This window comes from Metopolophium dirhodum, chromosome 7 (assembly GCF_019925205.1).
Source record: "Metopolophium dirhodum isolate CAU chromosome 7, ASM1992520v1, whole genome shotgun sequence".
Classification (NCBI taxonomy): domain Eukaryota; kingdom Metazoa; phylum Arthropoda; class Insecta; order Hemiptera; family Aphididae; genus Metopolophium; species Metopolophium dirhodum.
In genome coordinates, this window is record NC_083566.1 from 6,054,824 (window position 1) to 6,079,448 (window position 24,625).

The 24,625-nt window shown below is 27.1% G+C and overlaps 1 protein-coding gene across 2 annotated transcripts in view; it reads left to right on the forward strand.

The window, feature by feature from the left end:
- LOC132948112 (3-hydroxy-3-methylglutaryl-coenzyme A reductase) overlaps positions 1 to 24,625 on the forward strand; it is a 31,238-nt gene that overhangs the window by 1,867 nt on the left and 4,746 nt on the right. The window contains exons 1-8 of one of the 2 annotated variants that reach the window (XM_061018429.1): positions 7,860 to 8,105; positions 20,299 to 20,477; positions 21,170 to 21,287; positions 23,107 to 23,185; positions 23,298 to 23,601; positions 23,704 to 23,852; positions 24,155 to 24,280; positions 24,379 to 24,521. In XM_061018429.1, coding sequence (XP_060874412.1) covers positions 20,310 to 20,477; positions 21,170 to 21,287; positions 23,107 to 23,185; positions 23,298 to 23,601; positions 23,704 to 23,852; positions 24,155 to 24,280; positions 24,379 to 24,521 — 1,087 coding nt within the window. In that variant the 5' untranslated portion in view covers positions 7,860 to 8,105; positions 20,299 to 20,309. Of the gene's footprint in view, positions 1 to 7,859; positions 8,106 to 20,298; positions 20,478 to 21,169; positions 21,288 to 23,106; positions 23,186 to 23,297; positions 23,602 to 23,703; positions 23,853 to 24,154; positions 24,281 to 24,378; positions 24,522 to 24,625 lie in introns of those variants that run through there. The other variant, XM_061018428.1, reaches the window with a different exon arrangement.

Consider the following 24,625-nt stretch of genomic DNA (forward strand, 5'->3'; position numbering starts at 1 on the left):
GGGTACCTACATTATTGAATGTATGAGTTGAATAAATATTAATTTAATTAATTAAAATGTATATGTATAGTAAGTAATATTTATAGTTAAACTAGGGTAAATCATGTTTATAATCAGTTTTGAAATGTTTGAAAATTTCTGGCCATCCTTTCTGTATAAATTTATAATGTCTTAAAAAAAAAAATAGAAATAGATTTATTACATTTGATTTTATATGTTTTATTGCTTATTATAGATATTAGTAATTTATTAATTTTATTATTATAGTTATAAAAAACTATTTACACAAAAGAAAAGTGATTGCAAAATATTATCTTTATAATATTTAATAGCATAATGAATTATAATATTAAATTTTAATATCAGATATTATACTGATTTTAATGAGTTGAAATGGTTACACGAATTAATATTTTTTTTAAATATTGGCAATAGGTAATCAATAACTACTTACTTAAGTATTTACAAAAAATCAATTATTTGTATAATATATTCCTTAATAGTTTCTAGGAAAATATTTTATGAAGTCATAATAGTGATGAATGTAATTTAGTTTATTGCCTTATAATTATTTTTCTGTTTATTTTATGTGGTTTATAGTTGTATATATTGTGTAAATTTAAATGTTATTAAAAAATATGATTTAATGTCTAATAGTTATACAAATTGTTAAAAAATGCTCTTAAAAATGGTGTCTGACATAATTTTTAATAACAATGATTAAAATATTTGAATTGTATAGTTATACATGTTTTGGTTTTGCTGCATGTCGTAAATAAAACAACCGATCTATATCTGCTCAAAGTCACTAATCTTTTGTTTGTCAAACCGCTGTACATATATATAAGCCATTAAGGTAAAACATAATGTTTAATATTAATTATATGGTCAAGTAAAATAAATAATATTCAGTTTTTCAGTCTTTTTAGAGGGATTATCTAAGCTAAATTGTAATCAAAATGTGTCCATTCTTATGAAATATATGTAAAATGCCTTAAAAGTTCCAAAAATGTACAACATTATTATATTTTTTAAATAATAAATTTTATTATTTAATTGAAAAAAAAAACAGTTATTAACAGCGAGGTATAGTGTCATTGTCTAATCTTCTTATATTTGGATAGGTGAACACTGAGTGGCCATTTAGGTATTATGAAAATATTGAGCTCAGTAGCTGACCCTTTCTTTGTCTAGTACTTTTAGTATACTTGTATAAATTTATCTTTATAAGAATATGTAACTAATCTTATTGTCCTCACAGTTGAGTCTTGTAATAAAATTTTCATTTTCTCTATAAACAATCAATGGTGTAAAAAATTATATTGATGGGTATGTTTTAATTTTTTTCTAGATCAAAAAACCAAACTTACTGATCTAGATCAAAACCAAAGTATATAATCACTTGCTAGTTGCTGTACCGCCATGCTCATTTAGGAAGACGCTACACTTGCATGTGTTGTGTCTGTGTTACATGTACAACAACTGTTTTTCTCAGGACAACTATACTCCTTCTGCATTTTTAGTAGAGTTACCAAAAATCCACAATGCATAGAGAAGAACTTTATCTGTGTCGTATCTTTTTCATTTTTTTGATAGTACTAACCAATAGTTTTTAATAATTAAATGGAAAAAACCTTATGTTCTTAAACTGATAACTTTAATTGTATTTATGTTATTATCCTAATAATAAAAATGCTACGACACAAAGAAAGTTCTTCCCTATGCTTTGTGGAACTTTTGTAATTCTACTTATTTCTTATATCAATACAGAGGGAGTATAGTTGGGCCAACGCAAAACAGTTTTTGATATGTTGTACATTTATAAGACGGAGACCACACGTCATGCTTTTTATTATATTTTAATTTTAAAGCGAGTTATGAGTATTTTAAAATTGAAAATTGTTTGTTTATCTTAAAACAAATGTCTGTGTAGCGTCCTCTTAATATGTATTGTATTAAAATTATACATTTTACATTTTTGATAAATCATCAGTCATCACACTCATATTTTATAAATCTTGAAGAGTTGCTACAAATGTTTTAGCCGCAAATTAGGTTGTAAGATGGGTACACATAAATTTTTTAATTTTAAATCTAAAAAGTATGCTTTACTTATTTTTGACTTGATTTTGAAAGGCTTTGAGCTGTTTTGAGAAGCTTAGAACCACAACCTCACATAGAGGTTCCCTTTGGACGAAACTCTTTGGAATTTATCTATAAAACAACTTTGGATATATCATAAAACTAAATGTACATAGTTTGTATTTCTTTTTTAGAACTACAGCCCTGCAGGTATAAAATAGTGATGTATTCTAACATTCATACCTAGATTTAAATTGATTATCTAGTATTCAATGAAATCATATAATTTAAAACTAATTCAGAAGTGGATACTAGATATTATGTATAATATAATAAAAATAAAAATCTACTATTATTAATAAAAATGTATCACTTGAGAGCCAATGCGCATACATTTGTGATTTGTGAACTATTATTATTTTGTCAGGTAATGCGAGTAATGAGTATATATAGTAACTAAAATGAAAACAGACGACAGAGAATTTATAAAAGTGTACGACGTACTTTTTGTTATACAAACGTTTTAAATACGTATTGTGACAAAAACTGATATATTTTATTATTTAAAAATAAATAAAAGTACTTATATATTTTATTTTGTCGAAATTATTTGTATGATAGTTGTTTATTTTTGAATAGAATTTTAAACAGACAACAATGTGTTTCTATTAAAAAAAGGTTATTATTATTACAGAATTTTAGATTATAAACCTTAGGTAGGAATCTGCAGGTTTAAAAATGATTTTAAAAAATGTTTTTTTCATATCTTTACGTTTTAAAGAAGGCAATTTGCTTCAATTTTCAACATTGAGTGGGGTTTCTAAAAGTAAATTTAATGCAGAAAAATTCCTAGTACCTATTTTAAAAATTGAAAAAACTGATAAACTTATATCAAAAACACCAGGATAACAAAAATATTTACACCACATCAGTTTTTGACAAAGTTGATTTTGTATCATATATTGTGGTTCAGAAAGGAATAACAGTAGAGACTTGACATTTTTAGCAAATATTAATTATATAATCATTATATAGACATGATATAATTTTAAAATATTTTGGCTCTTTTTATACGGGGTTTTATACTAATTATGTAGATATTTGAAATTTTCTGATTTTTTTTATTTATATTTTTCGGCCAAAATGCTTGATAACCAAGTATAAGGTTCCTCATGAGTTTTTCTTATAACAATTTAAGTATTAAACATTTATAGTTTCCATTTTTTATATGAAGCGCTTTAAAGTTTAAATTTTAACGTAATTGAAATTGAAATTAAATGCAATGATTTTTCTTCTAACTATTTTAAATATTCTGTTGTGATTAAATAAATATATTAATATTAGAGTCTGAAGAGTCTTGAAATTTTTCACCATTGCGTATATATTATTTCTTTCTATACTCAATAAAATTCTTGAACTATTTAGAATTATTTTATATTTATGCTATTTATACCATGCATGAACCTATATATTCTCAACACCATTCTACAGCTCGTCAAAGTTATATACTTTGTTTTTGCCGATAATTTGTTTCAACCTACCGAATTAAAAAAATACTATTAATAATTAAATATAAATTATCCTTGAGCTATCTGTCTGATAATGACTATGGTTGATTTATCATTGGATTCAAATTTACACCGCGGCCATTACATTAACCTAATCAATGAAATGTACACAGTTGTTTTTTTTAAATAATTTTTAATCTCGTATAATTTGATTTAAATATGATTCGGAGTATGAAAAGTTATAAGTCATTATGATGCTTGATTAAAACCATGTATAACCATTTTAGTATACAAATCAGAATTTAAAAAGGCGGGCAAGTGGGTATCGTTCTGCTGTACAGTAGGTTACAAGTGGGTCACTGCTATGGATGGTGTTAAATTTGAATTCAATGATAAAATATCATTGTATAAGAAAAACGATTCTGAGCTAAGACGGTCAGACAGCGTATGATATTACTAAGTATATTTGATGATAATATTATTGTAAATAAAGTAATTTATATATAACCTATTTACGTAGAACCTTGTTTTAAATTGTCAATCCTTAGCTATAAAACTTGAACATTTTATAAATTTTTAACTACAAAATAATTGTTACATTTTGTCGAAATTCGAACTTTAAATGCTTATAAAAAACAATTGTGCCCGTGTATGTTTGATATTTTTTAACTGCTATTGTAGCAATATATCAGGAGCCTTGCATTAAATGTTCAAGTTTTTTGACCTGACAAATACAGTTTTATTGATATTTATAGAAAAAAATTGAAAACTGACAATGTTCGTAAAAAGCTCAAAAAGAGTCAAATTATTATCAACATTTTATCGTGTATAGAAAATACATACACGTAGTATAAATATAATAGCGTTACCCGTGGCTTCTATTCTAATACTCTTCGACACATCCGGGATCCCAAATAATGTTTATATGCAAAAAATTTAGATTTACATATGCGTCATTTATTTATAACCTGAATAATAATATCTGTATTAACCGACTATCTATTATAATATATATCTATCTATCGTTTCCGTTTAGCTTCAGTTGAAATATTATATTTTCTTTTTTGTCAAAATCTGTTGAGTATTATTTTAGTATTATAGAAACCTTAACGATACACATTTTCTCTAACATATTTTTTTTTATTTTATTCTATTGTACATTTATATGTAAATATAGAATAGCTTTATTATAACTTAAATGCCTAAATAACTAAATATAATAGAATATACAAATAATTATATCCAATCATAATAACTATTTTATTATCTGTGACTATAGTGGCAACCTACATTATATAAACAAATAAAAGGTGGGTAAGTGGATGTCGCTCTGCTGTACAGTAGGTTACAAGTGGGTCACTGTAATGGATGGTGTTAAATTTAAATTCAATGATATTATATCATTGTATAAGAAAAACGATTCTGAGCGAAAACGGTCAGTCAGCCTATGATTTTACCAAGTATATTTGATGATATTATTGTTAATAAAGTAATTTATATATAACCTATTAACGTGAAACCTTGTTTTAAATTTTCAATCCATAAAAGTTAAACATTTTATAAATTTTTAACTATAAAATAATTATTACATTTTAAATTTGATTAACTTTGTCAAAATTTGATCTTTAAATGCTTATAAAAATAATTGTGCCTATGTATTTTTAATATTTTTCAACTGCTATTGTAACGATATATCACGAGCTTTGTATTAAATTTTCACGCTTTGTTACTCAACAAATAAAATTTTATTGATATTTATAGAAACTAAAAAATTGAAAACTGACAATGTCCGTAAAAAGCTCAAAAAGAGTCAAATTATTATCAACATTTTATCGTGTATAAAAAATGTTAGTATAAACATTCAGTGACATTTTCAAGTATCTACAATCATTCGTTTCTTAATTACAACAAAATAAGAAAATCGTTACGTGAGAAATCGAGTGAATATCAAATGTTGTAAAAATATGAATTTCAAACGCTCTTAAAAATTTAATTTGACTTTCTTGTAGACATTTTTTTTTTGATAAAGGTAGACAAACTTATGAGGAATCTTGTATTACATTCGAAAATCTTAAATTCAAAAAGAAAATTTTTTATGAATTTCTAACTCGAAATAATTTGCAAATTTTCGTCATTTTTACGTATTTTGTCAATATTTGAACTTAAAATGCTTATAAATAAAAACTGTGACTAAGGATTTTTAATTTTTTTCATCTGCCTTTGAAAAAATATACTAGGAGCTTTCTATTAAATCTTCAAGCTTTTTTAACCAACAAATAAAATTTTATTGATATTTATAGAAAAAAAAACTGAAAATGTCCGTAAATATCTCAAAATAAGTCAAAATATTTGGAAAATGTTATGGCGCATAGAAAATGCTAATATTAACATACAGTCAAAATTTCATGTACCTACCTGCGGTAATTTGTTATAGAGTTGCTATCTATTTATTTTCTCAAAAACAGATTTTGTGTAAAAATTTCCATTTTTCCTTAATTTTTCTTTTGTTTTTCACGGCGCTTTAAAAAAACTACTGGGACATTTTTATTTTTGACCCCCCAAAGTACCAACTAAATTCACTCTCCTATCAGAGAAGATACTGCTGAAGAAAATCTAAGCATTTTTATTGTCCTAAAAGATGCTGACAGACACAAAGATAAAAAAAAAACACAGATCTTTGTAAAATCAATACATTCATCGCTCCTTCCAGAATCTAAAACTATTCAATTATTGTGAGACGAAACAACATTAATGCGTGAGCCACCTAGCTACAGTGACCTATAGGGGTTGAAATACGAAGCTATAGACGCTCCCAATCTCAAGGAATTTATCGATGGAACTTTTATTGAAAATGGTCCAGTTTTTGAGTCTATATAGATGAGACACTCAGAGACAAATGAACAAACGTTCATTTTTATTTATTAGGTTATAGCATTGAGTATAGATAGTATATAGTATATAGTACATAGTACTATCTATACTCAATGGTTATAGGCATATATGTGATGGTTTTGTCTAAAAGTTTGTTTAACTTACCGTATTATACTAAAAAGTAAATTATAAAATATCACTAAGAATGGAAACACACCGTACGTCTAATCAGAATTCGTTTTTATATGCAATTTATCATTGAAATCAAATTCCACACAATATCCATTACTGCAGTGACCTACTCAATGACGAGTACACTTAAAATCTACCCGGTAAAATTTATAAAATTCACAATTTTAACTTCTAAACCCTGAAAAAGTAATCTCGGTATATCAACTTATGAAGCTTAGAATAATAAGTATATAAGCTTCTTAAGGATATTCCAACTAAAATGTCGCTATAATTACAGGAAGAATATTCGTATGCATATGGCATATTATACATATTTTTTTCTAATCAAATAATTTAATTTTAACGGTTTACACTTAAATTTTAAATTATTATTTCCTTCTTTATTAACCCAGAATTTATGATTTAACTTAATATAAAATAAATCTTATGTAATTTTACTTATACTAATATTATTGTGTAACATTCCTACATGTGTATAATTGTCGAAATATATTGGTCCTTGGCCGAAATCTCAATATTGAAAAAAAGATAGAATTATGATATTATTAAAATATATTCTATAATTTAATAACATTCAAAAATATGTGTTTTTATTGTTGTTTTAAATTAGTAATTGTATTATCCTGTAATGAGGCAAAGCAAACCAATATGAGTCCAGTCCAGTCTTTGTATTTTATATTTCTATCCTTTATATTAAAAAAACTAACTTTAGTATTAATGTCCTGCAAATCACAAATTTTATTTTTACGATAGGTATCTTCTATATTATTATGTAAGAATGGAAGTAATCAGATAGGTAAATGATTAGTTTAATATCTTATTATTTTACTCATTTAACTATTTATTAATTCTTTATTACACAATACAAGATTATTATATAATCGAGTATAGGTACAAAGTATCTATTAATAGTTGATCCGAAATTGTAATAAATTTATGTTTAATAGATTTATGGTTTATCTATTAGAAATATTTACGCATAATAAACGTTTGATAAAAATGCAAAAAACATAATTTTATACGTAAATGTTAAATAATTTTTCATTCATATTATATTCAAATTGGCTGTTGAATGTGTAAAATCACATTATGCAACCACCAATATATTATGATAATACTGTAGGTAGGTACACTCCTCCTACTCTCCAAAAACTGATCATACTACAAAACACCGTGCTGAGTGTTTTCCTTTCAGTTTACCGAACGTGTGGCACATGTCCAGACCATAATTTCTTCGATTTAGTTTGTTCGCGTGGAATCGTCTTAAACACTTTCATAGTTTTTTTACATTTGATTTTTTTAAGCTCATCACTTAATTGTATTCATGAAATGTACGTCAATTATACTGCAGTTATGTTCCATTAACACAACACGAGTTGTGTTAGTGTCATATTATACAATCAATCGTTGAAACTATCTATATCAAACTATCCACTTTGAAAGTATAAAAAGGTAAATATAAATATTATGTATATTTTAATTTTAAACTCATACTAACCGTTATGTTTGATCATTATCGAATCATATAATATGTTAAAATGTTTTGGGTCGTGATGTCGATTGATAACGTTTTTCACTTGATGCCTACTATAGGTACCAGCTATTTTTCATTCGAATATAGGAGCAAAACAATTACAAAAAGTAGTATTTAGTTTTAATTATGTGTCATTGTGATTGATTATCGTGTTTCTTTTTCGCTACAATTCCAATGCTGTAAATTGTCTGTATACTCGACCTGTAGTATGATATTTGTTTTAATTATTTTTTTATTTTACTTATTATTTAATTGTTTTTCATCCAATGTTCCTTAACATAATAAACTAGAATAAAATGTTTTATTTATATTAATTCTTATTAAATTATAATAATTTATTTCAATTATTCTTACATTCTATATTTACAATAATTGTATTTTCTATAACACTAAATTATTTAATATTAAAATCAAAAAACAATCTCTTTTATTAATATTTAGTTTTTAGTGTATGATGAACTACTGATATGATAGACTTTTTTAGAATACAAACTATATTTAGTAGCTAAACTGTGTAACATTAACATATTATAGAATTGTTGCTTAATATGACGTTATGGCAGTAAAATAACCTATTTAACAATTATTTAATACAGTTAGTGAATATACAGTTGTTATATTTTAGAAATGTATACTTAGTCATATTGATGAATGATGCTAGTAATATACTAGAATCAAAATATTCGCTAATAAGTTGTAGTTTATAAACACGTTTTGATCTGTTTAGAATATTTAAAATAATTGAGTTTGATACTCAGACACTATAATATAATAACCATTATAATATATACTTTATCATCGTCTAAAAAAATATTTAATGTAATGAATTTAAAAGTGTTTCAAAATTCAAAATATAGGTTGCGAAAAAAAGTTACAGTTTAATAAAAATAAGATTTTTAGCGTGTATCATTTCCCGAAAATGGTCATGAACTTGTTATAACTCATTTTACTTTCAAATATTCTCAACCTCGTGGGTATTTTCCTGTTCTTATTGATTTACTAGATAATTACTGTTCAATAACGTCCTTAAGTGCAATCCGTACTCAATTAAAAAATTTTGAGTCTACACGAGTGCTGGATTAAACTTTTAAAGCATTTTTACTATACATCAAAAAGGGCTTCTGAAAAATCCTTAAAAACATCGCTATTTAAAGATGTATTTAACTGATACAATACGATTAATGGTCCCGTTAATTTAACCGCCCCGTGAAAATGTTAAATGTATTATTATAGGATGATAATTATATCATACATTTTATAAGATTACAAAGTTGTTGGTGCATAAAGTAATTAACTGTTTTAATGGGCCTTTTAAAGGATTGATTATATTACATAATATTATGTTATGTATAATTTTAATTTTAGAATATTTTCTGTATTTATAATTTCACAATTATTAAATCTATCATACTACCTACCTAAACAAAAAAAAAATTTTCCTAAAAAATTCTTTAACATTATGCTAAATATGTTACTACATTTAAATATAAAAAAAATATAAATTGTTAATTACTTAAAATAAATATTTTATGTTTATTGAGGTAAACAACTTTTGCACTAAAATTTTTCAAAATTTGTTATGAATATGCAATTTAAATTACCAAAAAAAATAATTTGTTTCATTAATTTAATAATTATGAACAAAAAGTATGGTTAAATAAAAAATTTAATTAAACTGTTATATTAATTTATTGTTAGGGTTCAGATTTCATTGTATTATAAATATTCGAAATATGGATGCAATTATGTAATTTTAGTAAACAATACTACTTTAAAATATGCAACTAAAATTATTAGGAAAAAATTTTATGTATCTGAAAATATACCCTAATGTGATAATAATAATAATAATTGTTAAAAGTCCTTAAATACTTTGTCAAATTTGACTTTTTGTAAAGTATAACGAAATATGATAATAAAAAATTGCAATACCCAAGATTGTATTTATGGTTTCACGATTTCAGAAAACAAATTTATATTTTATCTAGAATATTATGTAACTATCATAAAAAAATATGCAAATGCAAGAATCCCGTAATTCTTAATTAATATGCTGTTTACTATAAAGATCTTTATTTACTTATTACTATTTAAAAACAATTAAATGATATTATGTAGTATGTACTCGACAAATGGTTTATTTAGTTTATATATCAGTTATTTGTTCTATGTTTCTGTGGAAGTTCAATAAGAAATTATGCTAGGCTAAAATATTGAGAAAATTATTGCAATTTAATTGTTTTTCATGATTGATAAATTACAATATTAATTTGGTACAAATTTTTGTTGTACTCAAATATAAAAAATTGCAAATAAGAGAACATTTTAAAACATTATTTGTATAACAATAATATGTTTTTTAAAAGTTTAAAATAGTAAATATTTATATATAAATTAATTTCTTTAGAAGATAAATATTTATAATATGCACACAACGACTATTCCTATTACTTTTTATTTTTACTATTTTACTATTACTATGGTGTCTGGCTTCAGTCACTGATGTGCTCTGAGTGCCAGCACCAGCCGATGCCACTAGTTCCCGGAGGGGTAACCACCCGGGTTCTTAATAGCAAAACCTTGCCACACATCCACATGTTGTGAACCGACGGTATCAACTTGCAACCGTACCAACCGTAACCCCTGCAATAGGTAATGGCCATGATAGTTGCCGAGCTGAAGATCGATAAAAAAAATGATAATGACAATGTGCATTAATTATTTTACGACTCTACGTTCTTACTCTAGTTGCATTATAAATATTATATTATTATATAATCGATAAGAATAATTAAATCAAAGCAAAATAATTGTACATCAGATTGTACTAAACGATATTGTTCTATTGAATATAAATTATCTCAACTGCATTTACCGCAAATATTAAATATTAAAATTTTGCTTTCATCAACGTTTTATAAATGTAATAAATAATGGGTTATTTTAGGATGATATTTAATTGCTTGATGTTGAATGCATTGTGCATGCTGAAAATCGATTCTCTTTACAGTTGTCCCGAACAAATGTATCCCACAAACAAGGAAAATACTACTATAGATGAATCACAAAAAACATCTGTGTCCAACGTGCTTATTGTTATGAGACCTGAAAAAACGTATTTCATAAATACGAACCATTAAAAGTATAGTAGTCTGTGTGCGGTTGGTTATAATAAGGTATAGTATGTTACGGCCTACTTTCGTTGAGTAGGTATATTAATTTTTTCCGTTGTAACGAGTTTTCTTTTAATTTTAATATTTTAAAAGTCCTGTATTATGTATACTATTATACATGTCTAAATTATTCGTATTGGTGCGGCACTCCGCGTGTATTTAATCGGATTAAAATTAACGAGGTTTGGGAGGTTTCATCAATTTACAACAGTTTTATAATACCAAATTGTATTAGGTGTACCTACGAAATCAATACATAAAAAACGTTACATTATTTAGTATGGAATGGTTATTATATTAAATTGGTTTCTATTACAGTGTTATTTTTAATTATTAGTGTAAAATAAGTGTATACTATATTTAAATACTTGATTTACTAATTTGCTATATATTTTGTTTAGTCTAATTGTACAGGTCATATGGTAGATTTAAATAAACAAAAAGTGGTAAACGTGTAAGCAATTTAGTTTTTATTTAAATAGTAATTTACGCATATCTATATAAGTATTATCGTTTATGAATTAAAATAAATACGTATTTGTTTAGTTTTGTAGATACATTCATATTATGTAGGTACATACATAGCACAATATATTTGCGATGAGGAAGTTTGAGTTTCGAAAATAAACAAGAAAAACATGAAAATTTATTCTACCACAATTCTTAACGCGCAGAGTATATAATATTGTAGTATCTTCTAATTTTGTAATTGCTAATATTTTCGCAGTGCGCTCTGTATAACGTGTAGAGTAAGAGTGCTATAGAAATCGATTGCATGTGGTTCAATGCTTTTTTAGAAATCGTGCATGCAGACAAACACCGAGAATAAATTGTTGATAAAACATAATGTTTTATAATTCGTATAAAATATCTGAAGAATGAGACTAGCCCATTTGTGTTATGAAATTATTTTAATTTGGTTTTTGAAAATACACATACCTGAGCAGTATAAGCAGTGCTTTATAGGCACTTTCGATTATTACATGTAGCAAAAGCTATTTTAATGATATGAAATTAAATTTGTTATGCTGTGTAAAAATAATACATATTTTATGTTTATCAGTCGTTTAATATAATAAAATGCTCTACACTGCAAATTCTGCGAAAAAAATACTTATAATAAATTATTCATGGATATCAAAATCACAAAACTTGTTTACATTTTAGTTATTGAACTACTTATTACTATATAGTATATATTGTGATTTGTATTGATAACAGTTTGTTAAGTGGAATCATCTACATTTTATGAAATTTAACTTCAAACAATTTATAAAAGAACATGTTTAAGTACTTCTTTTTTATTAGTACATATTTATAAAATATGCGAAAAACAAAAAATCAATTTAAAATGTAAACAAAACAAAATTAGTTGAAAATATAACAATTAATTATTTGATAAATCGTGTATAGATATAGGTATTTAATTATAATGTGATGCATACTTAGAAATAAATACTATAACTAATTATTATTAATATCAACGATATAGGTAATGATACATAAAATATTTATTCATATGGTTTTATGATATAATGTGCTTGGTAAAAATAGTAAAATAAAAACATTGGTATATTATATTATGTTATATAATATGTATTGTCATCAATATCTCATCAATAACATAATGTGTTGGTCTTTTTATTATTTTAGTAGGTATATTTGTTTTATTTAACCTTTATATGCATATAAAACATTACCACCGCTGCATATTGGCAAGAATGTCTAGTTTAATTCCCGGGGCATAAATATTTTTTTGTAAAAACATCTCGAGGCAGTAATAAATAAAATGTTCTAAAATGCTTGCCCATAAAATGTTTCAAGAATCTCGTATCCCACCAATGTCTTTTAACTTATTTCCAAAGCTCGAGTGCTTGTAATTCGAACGGTTGAATTTAATTTGACAAGCTATAAGTTAGGTCGTGCGTGCATCATTCTGCTCCACCTATAGAATTTTATTCGTGTCCCCGAGGGAAAGATTTTTTTTTATGCTGACATATTATAAGGGTTTGGAAAACGATTTAACGAAATTATATTATGTATAGTTTATTCAACATCAGCATCATATTATTATAGTGTACCGTGGTAAAATTTATATTTACATTCATAATATATTGTGGATGGTTACTTATGAATATCGAATATTGACCTCATATTACAGTTTGTTTTAATTGTATGATCTACGATGTATATATTATATTGAGTGGTTTGTATTTTATACGATCCTTGATATTTAATTTTGCTAAAAATCGACATTTATAGCCTTGATATACAATTCAATAAATTAATAAGCAAACTGTTCCGCACATACATTTTCATAATTCAGTGCACCTAACAAATTTTGTCACTTATCAATGATTAAATATCTGTATGTTTGAAAAAGGATTTTTTTCTTACATACATAGGTACATAATAGTTATATTTTTATAACCGTTAAGAAACTTACAATAAAAAGTATGATTTTTATTTTTGAACCGGATTCTACATATAATCGATAATTATATTATACTTGACTGTATTTATTTAAATTGGTTATTATTTGTATTTTGTACTACTACATGTATATGGAAATCTTTTTTGTGAATAGCATTTGGTAAGGTTATTAGGTTAATTGTTGAAAGTTTCACAATATGTTAATGTTTCTACCAGAGTAGATGTAAACTTTTAGGATGTCCACGTGTTCAATACTGATTGGTATAATTTACATAATGGTATAGTTAGACATCATAAATTATAATATCTAGAAAACGATATTGTTTTCTTCCTTCAAAGATTATTTAAATAATATAAACAAAAATAAATAACTTTAAAGAAGATATCCTATTTGATACTTTATTTATTTCATTTAATATGTAATCCAAAAGTGCATTGCTTAACTCCATTAGTATCAAACTATTTCAAAATACTTTAGGCCATAGAAATAGCCATATAGGACCTATATTATAGGTACTTAATGCCTAAGAGTTACAACATTTGTGTAGGTATATTTTATTTTATTCGAACAGTTATTATATATATTATTTATGATTTTCTTTATTTATTTTATACATTTTAATCTTATTAAACTAAAACACCCGCTTGTAGTTTAATAATATTTATTAAGGGAACGTTACAGTGACATTTGTTGTCTCTGTCTTACAAGTGCGTATAACATAGCAACTTTTACGCTCAGCAGAAAACATTTATCTCCGTTAGTTTAAAAAATTAGAGCGAATTGAGCTCTTATAAAATTTAAAGGTAAGACTATTATCTAGACATTGGCATAGACATTTTATTATATTTTAATTTTAAAGCGAGTTATGTGTATTTTAAAATTGTAAACTGTTTGTACATCTTAAAATACTCACTGTAGTAACGTCCCCTTAATGAAAGTGCTGCATTAACGTAATATGCTTTTGAACATTTTTTAATTAAATAATAATTATTTTTTCTCGTCTTTTGTAATACATTTTTATTACGATTTAAATATTTCATACAATGTTTGATTCGTATTCGTATGACGTATGACTGTTTTTATTAAATAAATATTAAATATTAAATGCAAAAGTATTTACTTATTATTATTTTTTTTTTTTAATAGTGTACTACGTCTCAGCGGAAATTGAGTAATAGTACTAAAAAAACAACAAATAAATTGTGAAAAGTTTCAAACAAACACTCTGTATATACGTTTACTATAATTACGATTACCATCACTACGTCCATACGAAAGTGGCATCCTATCGTTTGATATTATATACATAATATAACGATATTTAACCATAGTCAGAAACCACTATTATTATATTTTTTTTTTTTTGCTAGGAGGTCGCTGTATGTTACCAAGGTAAACTGCTTTCACTTTCTCTCTCCATGCGCCTCTATAAAATAATATAATAATAATAATTATTATTATTATATACATATTATATTTACTATGTAAAAATTATTATAGTACCATAACATATGCGCTTAACTTGTACCGTTAAGCTAAATAAGATAAATGATAATAATAATAATTATTATTATTATTTAATTTCGGAAAGTTTGAAACCTACACCCGATAGCAGGCACATACCGTCTGATGATAAGGATCGTGATTATTCGTGGATTAATGGACATATTTATTAGCGTTGGTTCCATCGGCCGTCGCGTCGGTTTGATGCCAGGAATCGTATTATATTATACGTATTATTGTCTCCGTACCGTAACATTTATGGTGCGCGTCGCGTTTTTCCTGCCCAGTCCGTCGCATTATTCTTATACTCCTACTTATACGACTGTAATTTCGCGTACGGTTAGAATAATTCATTAGTCATTACCATTTATCTGTAAGATGTAACTGTAATCGTCGTCGTTGCGGTCGTTATTCCATGTAACTGTAGGCAGAGATTATTTTTAATTCTATTCAATTAATATTGTATTTGCGTCGTATTAACAAATAGGCAGAATAAAGTAATATTTACGTGGACTTAGGTGTCGTGGTTAATACAATTGACGACTTAAACTGGAAAATGCCTACTGAGAAAATTGTTTTGTCGCTGCGTTCCAGAAATGTATAACTAATTTCACTACAATTCCATATGGGTATACTATCTCAATTTATGATATTATACAAATCTAAATACATATCGACAAATAAAATAGCAACTACCTAGTTATATATATAAAAATATGTATTTAGTCATCCTATTCTTTAATAGGTAGGTACATAATATTATTTTATCTAAGCAAACCTAATCTTAATTTCACTATTTCAAAAATTTCTAATTTTTAAATGCTCTTAATTTGCTTATATTTGCTCATTAAAATTTCAAAAAATCTACGCGGTGCCTAAGAGTCTGGAAGCCGGGATGCCAGGGATCGGTGTTCTGATCTCAAATATACAGCCGATACCAAAAAACGCACGAATAAATCGGACAACTTATACCCTTAGGGCTTGGGGTGTGAATTACCACCAAGCCAGTAGCGTATTTATGGGGGGGATTAAAGGGATCAATCCCCCCATAGGCTGCATATAATATGCAAACATTTTTGGAGTCCTAACTTTAGGCCTCTAGCAAGGCTACTGGATAAAATCATATCACCCCCCCCCCCCCCCATGACAAAAACCTAAATACGCCACTGCCACCGACAAGAATATTAAAAAAAAGTATAAATCTTAAAAAACAAAATGTATGTCATTTTTTGAAAGTAATATTATCAAATTGTTTAATGCATCGCACCGAAATGTTTACTTAATAATAAAACGATTGTGTTTTGTGACGCCTTCGCAAAAAGTACATGACCGATGACTGAATTATTGGTTTGACAAGACTAAGTAGTTTGTGTGTAGCGCAGTCAGATGGTAAGTTCGTCACAGTGACGCAGTTAATCGCATAATCTTTATTGAACGTATACCGTATAAATGTATATGTACGTATAATTTTCATACATCATCAAGTATTTTATTTTTATTTAACGGGCGGGACTCTTTTTTACATAATTTGTATTGATAGTAAATTATAAAGGTAATTAAGTACATGCATAAATAAATATATACAACAATTAAATAACAGAGTAAAATGTGTAAGTAAAATATATTATGTGTTATTAATATGGAGATGTTAATATATTTCTATATATATATTTCTATATATTCTATATATTTTATACATTGAAAATGTATAAAATGTATAGAATTTAATAATGAATTATTTGAATTACTTTAATTAAAAATAATTTATTTAGTTTACGTGTAATATTAGGTACCCGGTTAATGAGTTTATTATTTATAACACCAGTAGAGGAATTTCTAAACAAAATTAAAATGATAGGTACCTTGACTATATTATTTGGTATTACAGTGAAACTTCCATATAACGAACTTCCATTTAACGAAATTTTCTGTTTAACGAAATATTTTTAAGAACTATGACCTTCATTGTTAATTACACGTAAATTTATCTCCAAATAACGAATCTGATGTTTCTATATAACGAAATAATTATTCGATAAAAACCAGTTTTTGTAAATGTTGTCACTATCAAATTGATAGTTTATGTCATATGTAGTTCTAAAATTGTACATGAACAATGTACCCGATAAAGATAAGACACCGAAGGTAGGCAAACTAATTAATTTTACAAGAAAATCGAAAAATAATTTTATTTGTGGATAGTTGTACTGCTCATCCTCGTACCTTATCTACAAAGTTAAAATCTGTAACGCTTGCATATTTTCCCCCAAATACAACAAGTAAGCTCCAACCAATTATGGTTCCAACCAATCTTGAACAGAGAACAACAATTATTCTGCGAGATTGTATTTCTGAGGTATCGAAAGCTTGGAGAAGTGATGTAACGTCCGAAACCATAAAAAAATGTTTTTTCAAAGCTCGATTTACAAATGAAAATATTGAAACCGATATTGAAATACCAGATGTACAACGACAATGGGAGTTAGTTCACTGCGATGGCGTTACTTTACAAGATTATTTGAAAATTGATGAAGATATCGTCGTATATGAATCACCTACTGAAGAAAGTATTGTAAAATACGTAATTCTATTTAACGAATTCCTCTATATAACGAATTTTTTTTGCTGCTTATTCGACTTCGTTATATGGAAGTTTCACTGTATTATAATTACAAAATTATACAATATTTAGATATCTTGTAACAAAGTATAAAAAAAAAGTATAACCCATTAACCCTGCAATATAGTTAGAGAAGTATAACCACGATGTAGATACAACTGTTAGGTCACTTTCCAGTCTGATTTTTGAGACTTTTTTATGACTGCGTGTTTTAATGTGGACCGTTATCCACTGGGTGTCCAAGTTTGGGCTCATCAGATGGTCTACTACGTAGTCATTCAAGTCATATAATTATTTAAGAACGCGTAATTTTTCTCATTAATTCGTAATCGTCTGCGAATGCGACCACTGTATAGGATTATGTTTGTTTCAACGAGTGAGGGATTGTCACGATCTCCTAAACCCCTCCCCGTCTCACAGGTCCAGTATTGTATTTATATTTTTTCGTATTGACCGCGCGTCTTATAACTATATTGTACACTGCACAGTACAGTGAATCTAGCACGACCAGAATCGTATTATGTATGTTTGGCCTAGTTATGGGTTTTAAGAATATCCACCGCCAGCCGCGAGGAGGTCAAGTTTCTATAGAATATAGTGCAAATTATTTTCTGCATAACATAACAACGCAATCTTTGCCATTGATAACGTTTTATGCGCGTTCGTAAATATATATTTAAATTCGTTTTCGTATTTTTTTCCGTTCTCTCTTTGATCGACGAAACTCATTATTATAATTATTTAATTGTCATCATAGATACACCATAATGCACATCGCCACAATGCATTATTAATTATGCAGCGTTTTCTGTATATTTAATCGATATCCACAGTCGGGATGTGTATAATATCGTTGTAATAATATGTAAACACAAAGTTATAGTGATTTACTAGTATAGTAAAGTTGTCACTATTATTTTATTCCACTGCTCCTCTGATAATCATCGCATTATCTTAATAATGGATCTTGACTACAAACTGTATTATATAATATCTACGATAACTGCCACCAAGTTATTGTTTGAACGAATATTGATTAACATAATATTATTATTATATTTTATTATGGCACGTCTTTTAATAGATTGTAACGCATTTTATGCGTATTGCGCGTATTTTTAATTTGGCGCAATACCTGTATTATATATACATCTATTGCACCAATCATAAACGACTATACTGATATGCTACAGTTGAGTAATTCGTTGAAAAATATCGTAATTCTATTCTCAGCATAACATATTTTTTCATCTATGTATTCTCATGTCGTACCTCATACGCTCGTTACAGCAAAACCGCTCTTCGCGTTTTTCGTTTTGTAGTCAGACTGCTATGTTGTGTCTTGTGCTTATGTGTATGTAACAAGTTAGGTGAACAGGATAGATAGTGCACAACCCATTACGAAAATCACTATATAGTGTGAAATAAGTTAGTGCTCTGCCGAAGGCTTTTTTCGGTGTTTTAATTATTTAGATACCTATACGCGTTATAGAAATCGTTGTCACCACAGGTACCTATTATTATTAATAGTAGTATAGTAGGTGCCCATTAATTTGTTGATAACTCTGATCGGTCGATGAAAATGTTTAAAAAAAAAACTTAAAGATATTGATAAAATACTTACACTATACTGTCAACACTTATGCCATTTACAGTAGATTGTTAATATTATGTTTGCCTAATTCTTACGGTTTTGTTTCAAAACAAAAAATGCAAAGGCGCAGTTAACATATTAATGTTACGCCCACATCTTCCTAACGAAACGCCCTCTTCAACGTCATATTAAGTTCCATTAATTGTTCCTCGCGAGCGACGTGCACCTCTGGGCTCTGATCTCTTTTTAATATATTAAAATAATACACCCTAACGCCTTTTGACTTATATAGTTGTATCAAACATGTATATAATGTATAATAGTACGAGTATATGATAGTTATTACATACAGTGGCGCACACACGGTTTTATCAAGGGTGATCATGGGTAAGAAAATAGAGGGAAAATGGTTTGCCTTAAAAAAAAAATGTCCTATAAGTCATAATTTATAGTTCTATAGTGTTTTCCATGCGATAACAGTTGCTTGGTTGGTTGGTTTGGAATGAGTTTATAGTATTGTAATTTGTACCACTACTATAGATGCAAATATATTTATATTATACAATTATATTTATTAATGAAGTAACAACATAATATTTTGCAAGCATTTGTTTTCAGTAGACGATATGAAGTCTGCCTACGTGGTAGCTATTTCCCATATCCAACCGACTCTCACCCATACGTATACACCTACTTGGGTGTGCAAGAGATTTTATTTATAAAAAATATATATAATATATTAGATACCTATATAAAACTTAAGTGTGTCTATGTTTTGTTTTCGCAGGACCCATAGATATGTTCGACAACATATTCGGTGGTATTGGCAAAGGCTGTGCCAGCCACCCCTGGGAAGTGATCGTAGGAGTGCTGACTGTCACGGCGTGCATGCTGACGATTGACAAGACGGCCGATCCATCACTGTCGGCCGGACCGAACAGCCTACCACACAGCACTAAGATCGTTGTTAGTATATCATTGATTTTATTACATACAACATACTATTCAGTATACTGAAAAACCAATGTTGTTTATGGTTGTATATTATTATTATTATTACAATATTATAATATAATGTTTATATATAGGGTGTTAATAATATTACTGTCGTCGTCCTGTCAATGGTATTTTTCTATTTGATGTTCTCAAAAATTTATTATCTTATCCAAGAGCCAAAATAATAATTTGTTATCATTTACGGTGTCCTTTTGGTTTGGCTATAAGACTATGAGGCTATAAACTCAAAAATAAACATTTTTAACGTATTTTTTCTCGTCTTCTACAACTCCGAGATAGTTCACTTTTTATGAAGATGTTTTTTGTTAATATTTTAAAAGTAAAATTATTGATTGCCATTAATTATATGCCCCCTGAATGTGTTTAACTACTCATGTAACTTTAAAAATATTTGCTGATGTCCGTAGAGAACTTGAACAGTTTGATAGTAGACATGCGAGTTAGGACCACGACAAAGTGGGTGAGACACCCTATGTAGTGTCGTACTATCGTTAGTCGTTTTGCTCGTATATACATTCCTAATTAATATATAATATTTATTATTCATTGATACGTTCTTAGGTTTTTATTATCTTTTTAAATGCCGTTGAAAATAATAAGTATTGATTTTTTTGTTTTTTGTTTGTTTTCAATCGCACTAGGATGACGAATCGCACGCCATCGACGTAATATTTATGACTTTAATAAGATGTATAGCCGTGCTTTACTGCTATTATCAGTTCAATAATCTCAGGCAGTTGGATTCAAAATATGTTTTGGGTAAGATGTTAGATGATTATTATATATACATAATAATATGGGATATAATATATTGTATGGAGTGAATTACCATTTAACGTAAGACACTCATTATTCAAAAAAATGATAATGTTTTTAAAAATATTTTTTTACATGGTTTCAAGTCGTTACATTACAATGTTTTTATTCAAAAATTAAGTTTTTTACTTTTTTGATTACAACACAGTTTTAATTTCATTTCGAAAGCAGAATATTTTTCTGAATATTTTGATACATAAAAATCGAATTTAGAGTTTATGAGTTTATAGTATTGAAAGTTTAGATGGAGTAGTGGAACAACGTTTTGCGAGGTAACCGCGTACCACTTCGTTCCGCTCATCTCAACTTTAAATACTTAACTCGTAAACTGTTCATCTTAAATTCGATTTTTATGTATCGAAATACTTAGAAATATTATTTTTATAATTATTATAATTTCAAGACCAATATAAAAAAAATATATATATTAAAACATATGTATATATTTAAAAAAAAAATGTTGTTTTTAAATGACTTAAAACCATGTAAAATCTTTTTTTTCAAAAACATTTATACTTTTTGAAATAATGAGTTTTCAATGATAAAAGAAACGTCCGGTTTATTATATATTTATATTATATTTAAGTAAAGTTAAACAACAGTGACTTTTCATGTTTACCTCAGTTAAAGACAAAAAAATATGGTAACGACGGTTTAAAATGTCTATACATCCAGTTGTATAGACTTTACTGACCATGCGGGGTGTTAGGTCGTTGCAGTCTAGACGACTATAAACTATTAACCGGATGATACGCGGCCTTTTGACATATTATAATATAGTAAAAAGATTTTATTGATTCTGTGAATAATATCTCTAATTGTTAATTACTAACTTATGTAAGCAAGGTCAACGAAAATAATTGATCATATAACTAAGTTTTTTGTTTCATTGTTTTGTTCACTGGTGCAAGATTATAACTCCCTGATTGATATAGCCTTCTTTTTTTTTAATTCACTTAAAAGGGTCTGAAAATGAGTTGTTATCTTAAACATGTTATAGGACTGTCATAGTGTCATATCCTCTTTGATAAAAACAAATGAATCGTAGTTTGGTTTTATTAATTGCCAAGGAACTTTTGATGAGTAATAGACAAAACAAATATCAAGTCTTACGCAGTTACGCATTCATTATTGTTTATGACAATTTTACACTTAAATATGTCAAATTTGCATTATGCACTCTGTATGCATACCTACTTTAGTATAAAGAGTGAGTCACTAAACATACCAATTATTTCATAGTTGTTAATTAAAACTCCATTAGCGTGTTGTAGGTGAATTATTATTTGTATTTATTATACATAGGTATTATATCTCATTTATATTATTTATATCTACATTCTACAAAACTTTTTACTTGTTAGACAGATAATATTTAACTCTTGGTCTTGAATTTTTGAGAAATGTTTGGATATTTTATTTGTTCATCAATTTTTAAAACTGGTTAAATAATTTAATCAATTAGTTTATTATTGAAATATTATCTTTTGAACATTAAATAACTGCTGCAATTTTTACCTCTATCTTGAATCACTAACTGGTTGCTTGATCCATTTGTTTTTGCTTTCATCAATTACCTTGTGCACTAACTACCTAGTTACCTACCACTTTCTATTTTATTATGTATCATTTGATACAATTATTGATATAATTTCTCAAATTTGTATCAAATTGATTTATCGAACTAGGTAATTGTATTATTTAAATTTCATAAAAAATTAGAAAATTGTTTAATAATTTCACTTATGAAAATTATTTTCAGGTATTGCTGCCATGTTTACAGTATTTTCAAGCTTTGTTTTTAGTACCATAGTAATACATTACTTAAATGGAGACTTAAAGTAAGTTTTAAGTAATTTGTTAAGGCTAAATATGATAGCCCTCCTAGCCTCAATTTAAATAAAAATAATTGACTTGTGGTACCTATAAACACTATTCATTTTTTTGTTACAGAGATGCTATGTTCCTATTCCTATTAGTTTTACTTGTTAACTTAAAAAAAGCCAGTTTGTTGGCACAATTTGCACTAAGTGGCTGCTCACAGACCGAAGTAATCAACAATATATCTAAAGGCATGTCATTGCTAGGTCCATCATTTTCTTTGGACTCAATTGTATGTAGTCTTGTTATCAGTGTCGGGATGCTGTCAGGTGTCCAACGTTTAGAAACACTGTGTATGTTTACATGCATGTCATTCATTGTAAACTATGTGGTAATCATGAGTTTTTATCCAGCTTGTTTATCGTTGGTATTGGATGTAAGTTATTTTTTTTAAATTTAAATATAAATATTATTATAACATTTAGTAGCTCGGGTAAGCAGCATTAGTTTTTCTGACAATGTATTGTTTAATTAACAGTTACTTAGAAGAGGAGATGAAAATGGTATGCCGTTTTGGGGTGACCGTTCTCAGATAACTGCCATTTGCAATGATCATAAAACTGATCCAATCACACAACGCGTTAAGGTGATAATGTCAGTTGGTGTAATGATTGTTCACGCGCAGAGGTACGATTTCATTCATAGCTTTAAAAATAGTGTCTAGGATTTGCATAAGAAACACTACCTACCTTTACTTATTCTTTAGTGATCCGTATTTTACTGTTTGTGTATTTATGTATATATTTATTTATTTATCCAGAAAAATAGTTTTTATGTTCTTAGAATAGTAAAATTTAAATAAAAAATTAGTACAATAGAATGTATTCTTATAACATTTGTATGGTTGTATGTTTTCTTAGAAAGGAAAACATTCAGTTCGCCTTTATTTTTTGTAATATTTTAAACTTGAAACTTGTTCACTATTTTAGTCGATGGGCATTGAGTGGTATGGAAACAGAAGCAGATAATATGTTAGGAATACAAGTTACCAAGTTTGCTGTATTTAATGAAACCGAAGAGAATAACCACCGTTCTGTTCATAGCTCTATTGTACAGTAAGTGTGAATGTCTGTAAATAACTTATTTATTCACATCAATTACGTTTAAACAATGTCATCGTATTAATCTAATATTAACCTTTTTTTTCCCATAGTTGGATGGCTAGTGGGGCCGATCATATAGTTATATTGATACTTTTACTATCAATGATAGTTTGGTTTTGGTTCTTTGGAGACCGTGATGATCTAGCTCATACCTTAGCACAGGTGAATAAAAAACAGTCAACTAACACATCCGGTGAGTACAATTTTAAAATACGTATACTCTATAGTAAATATGAATAGACATTGTATTTAATAGTATTATAATTTTTTTTAAATGCAACATAGTCTTGACCTTTA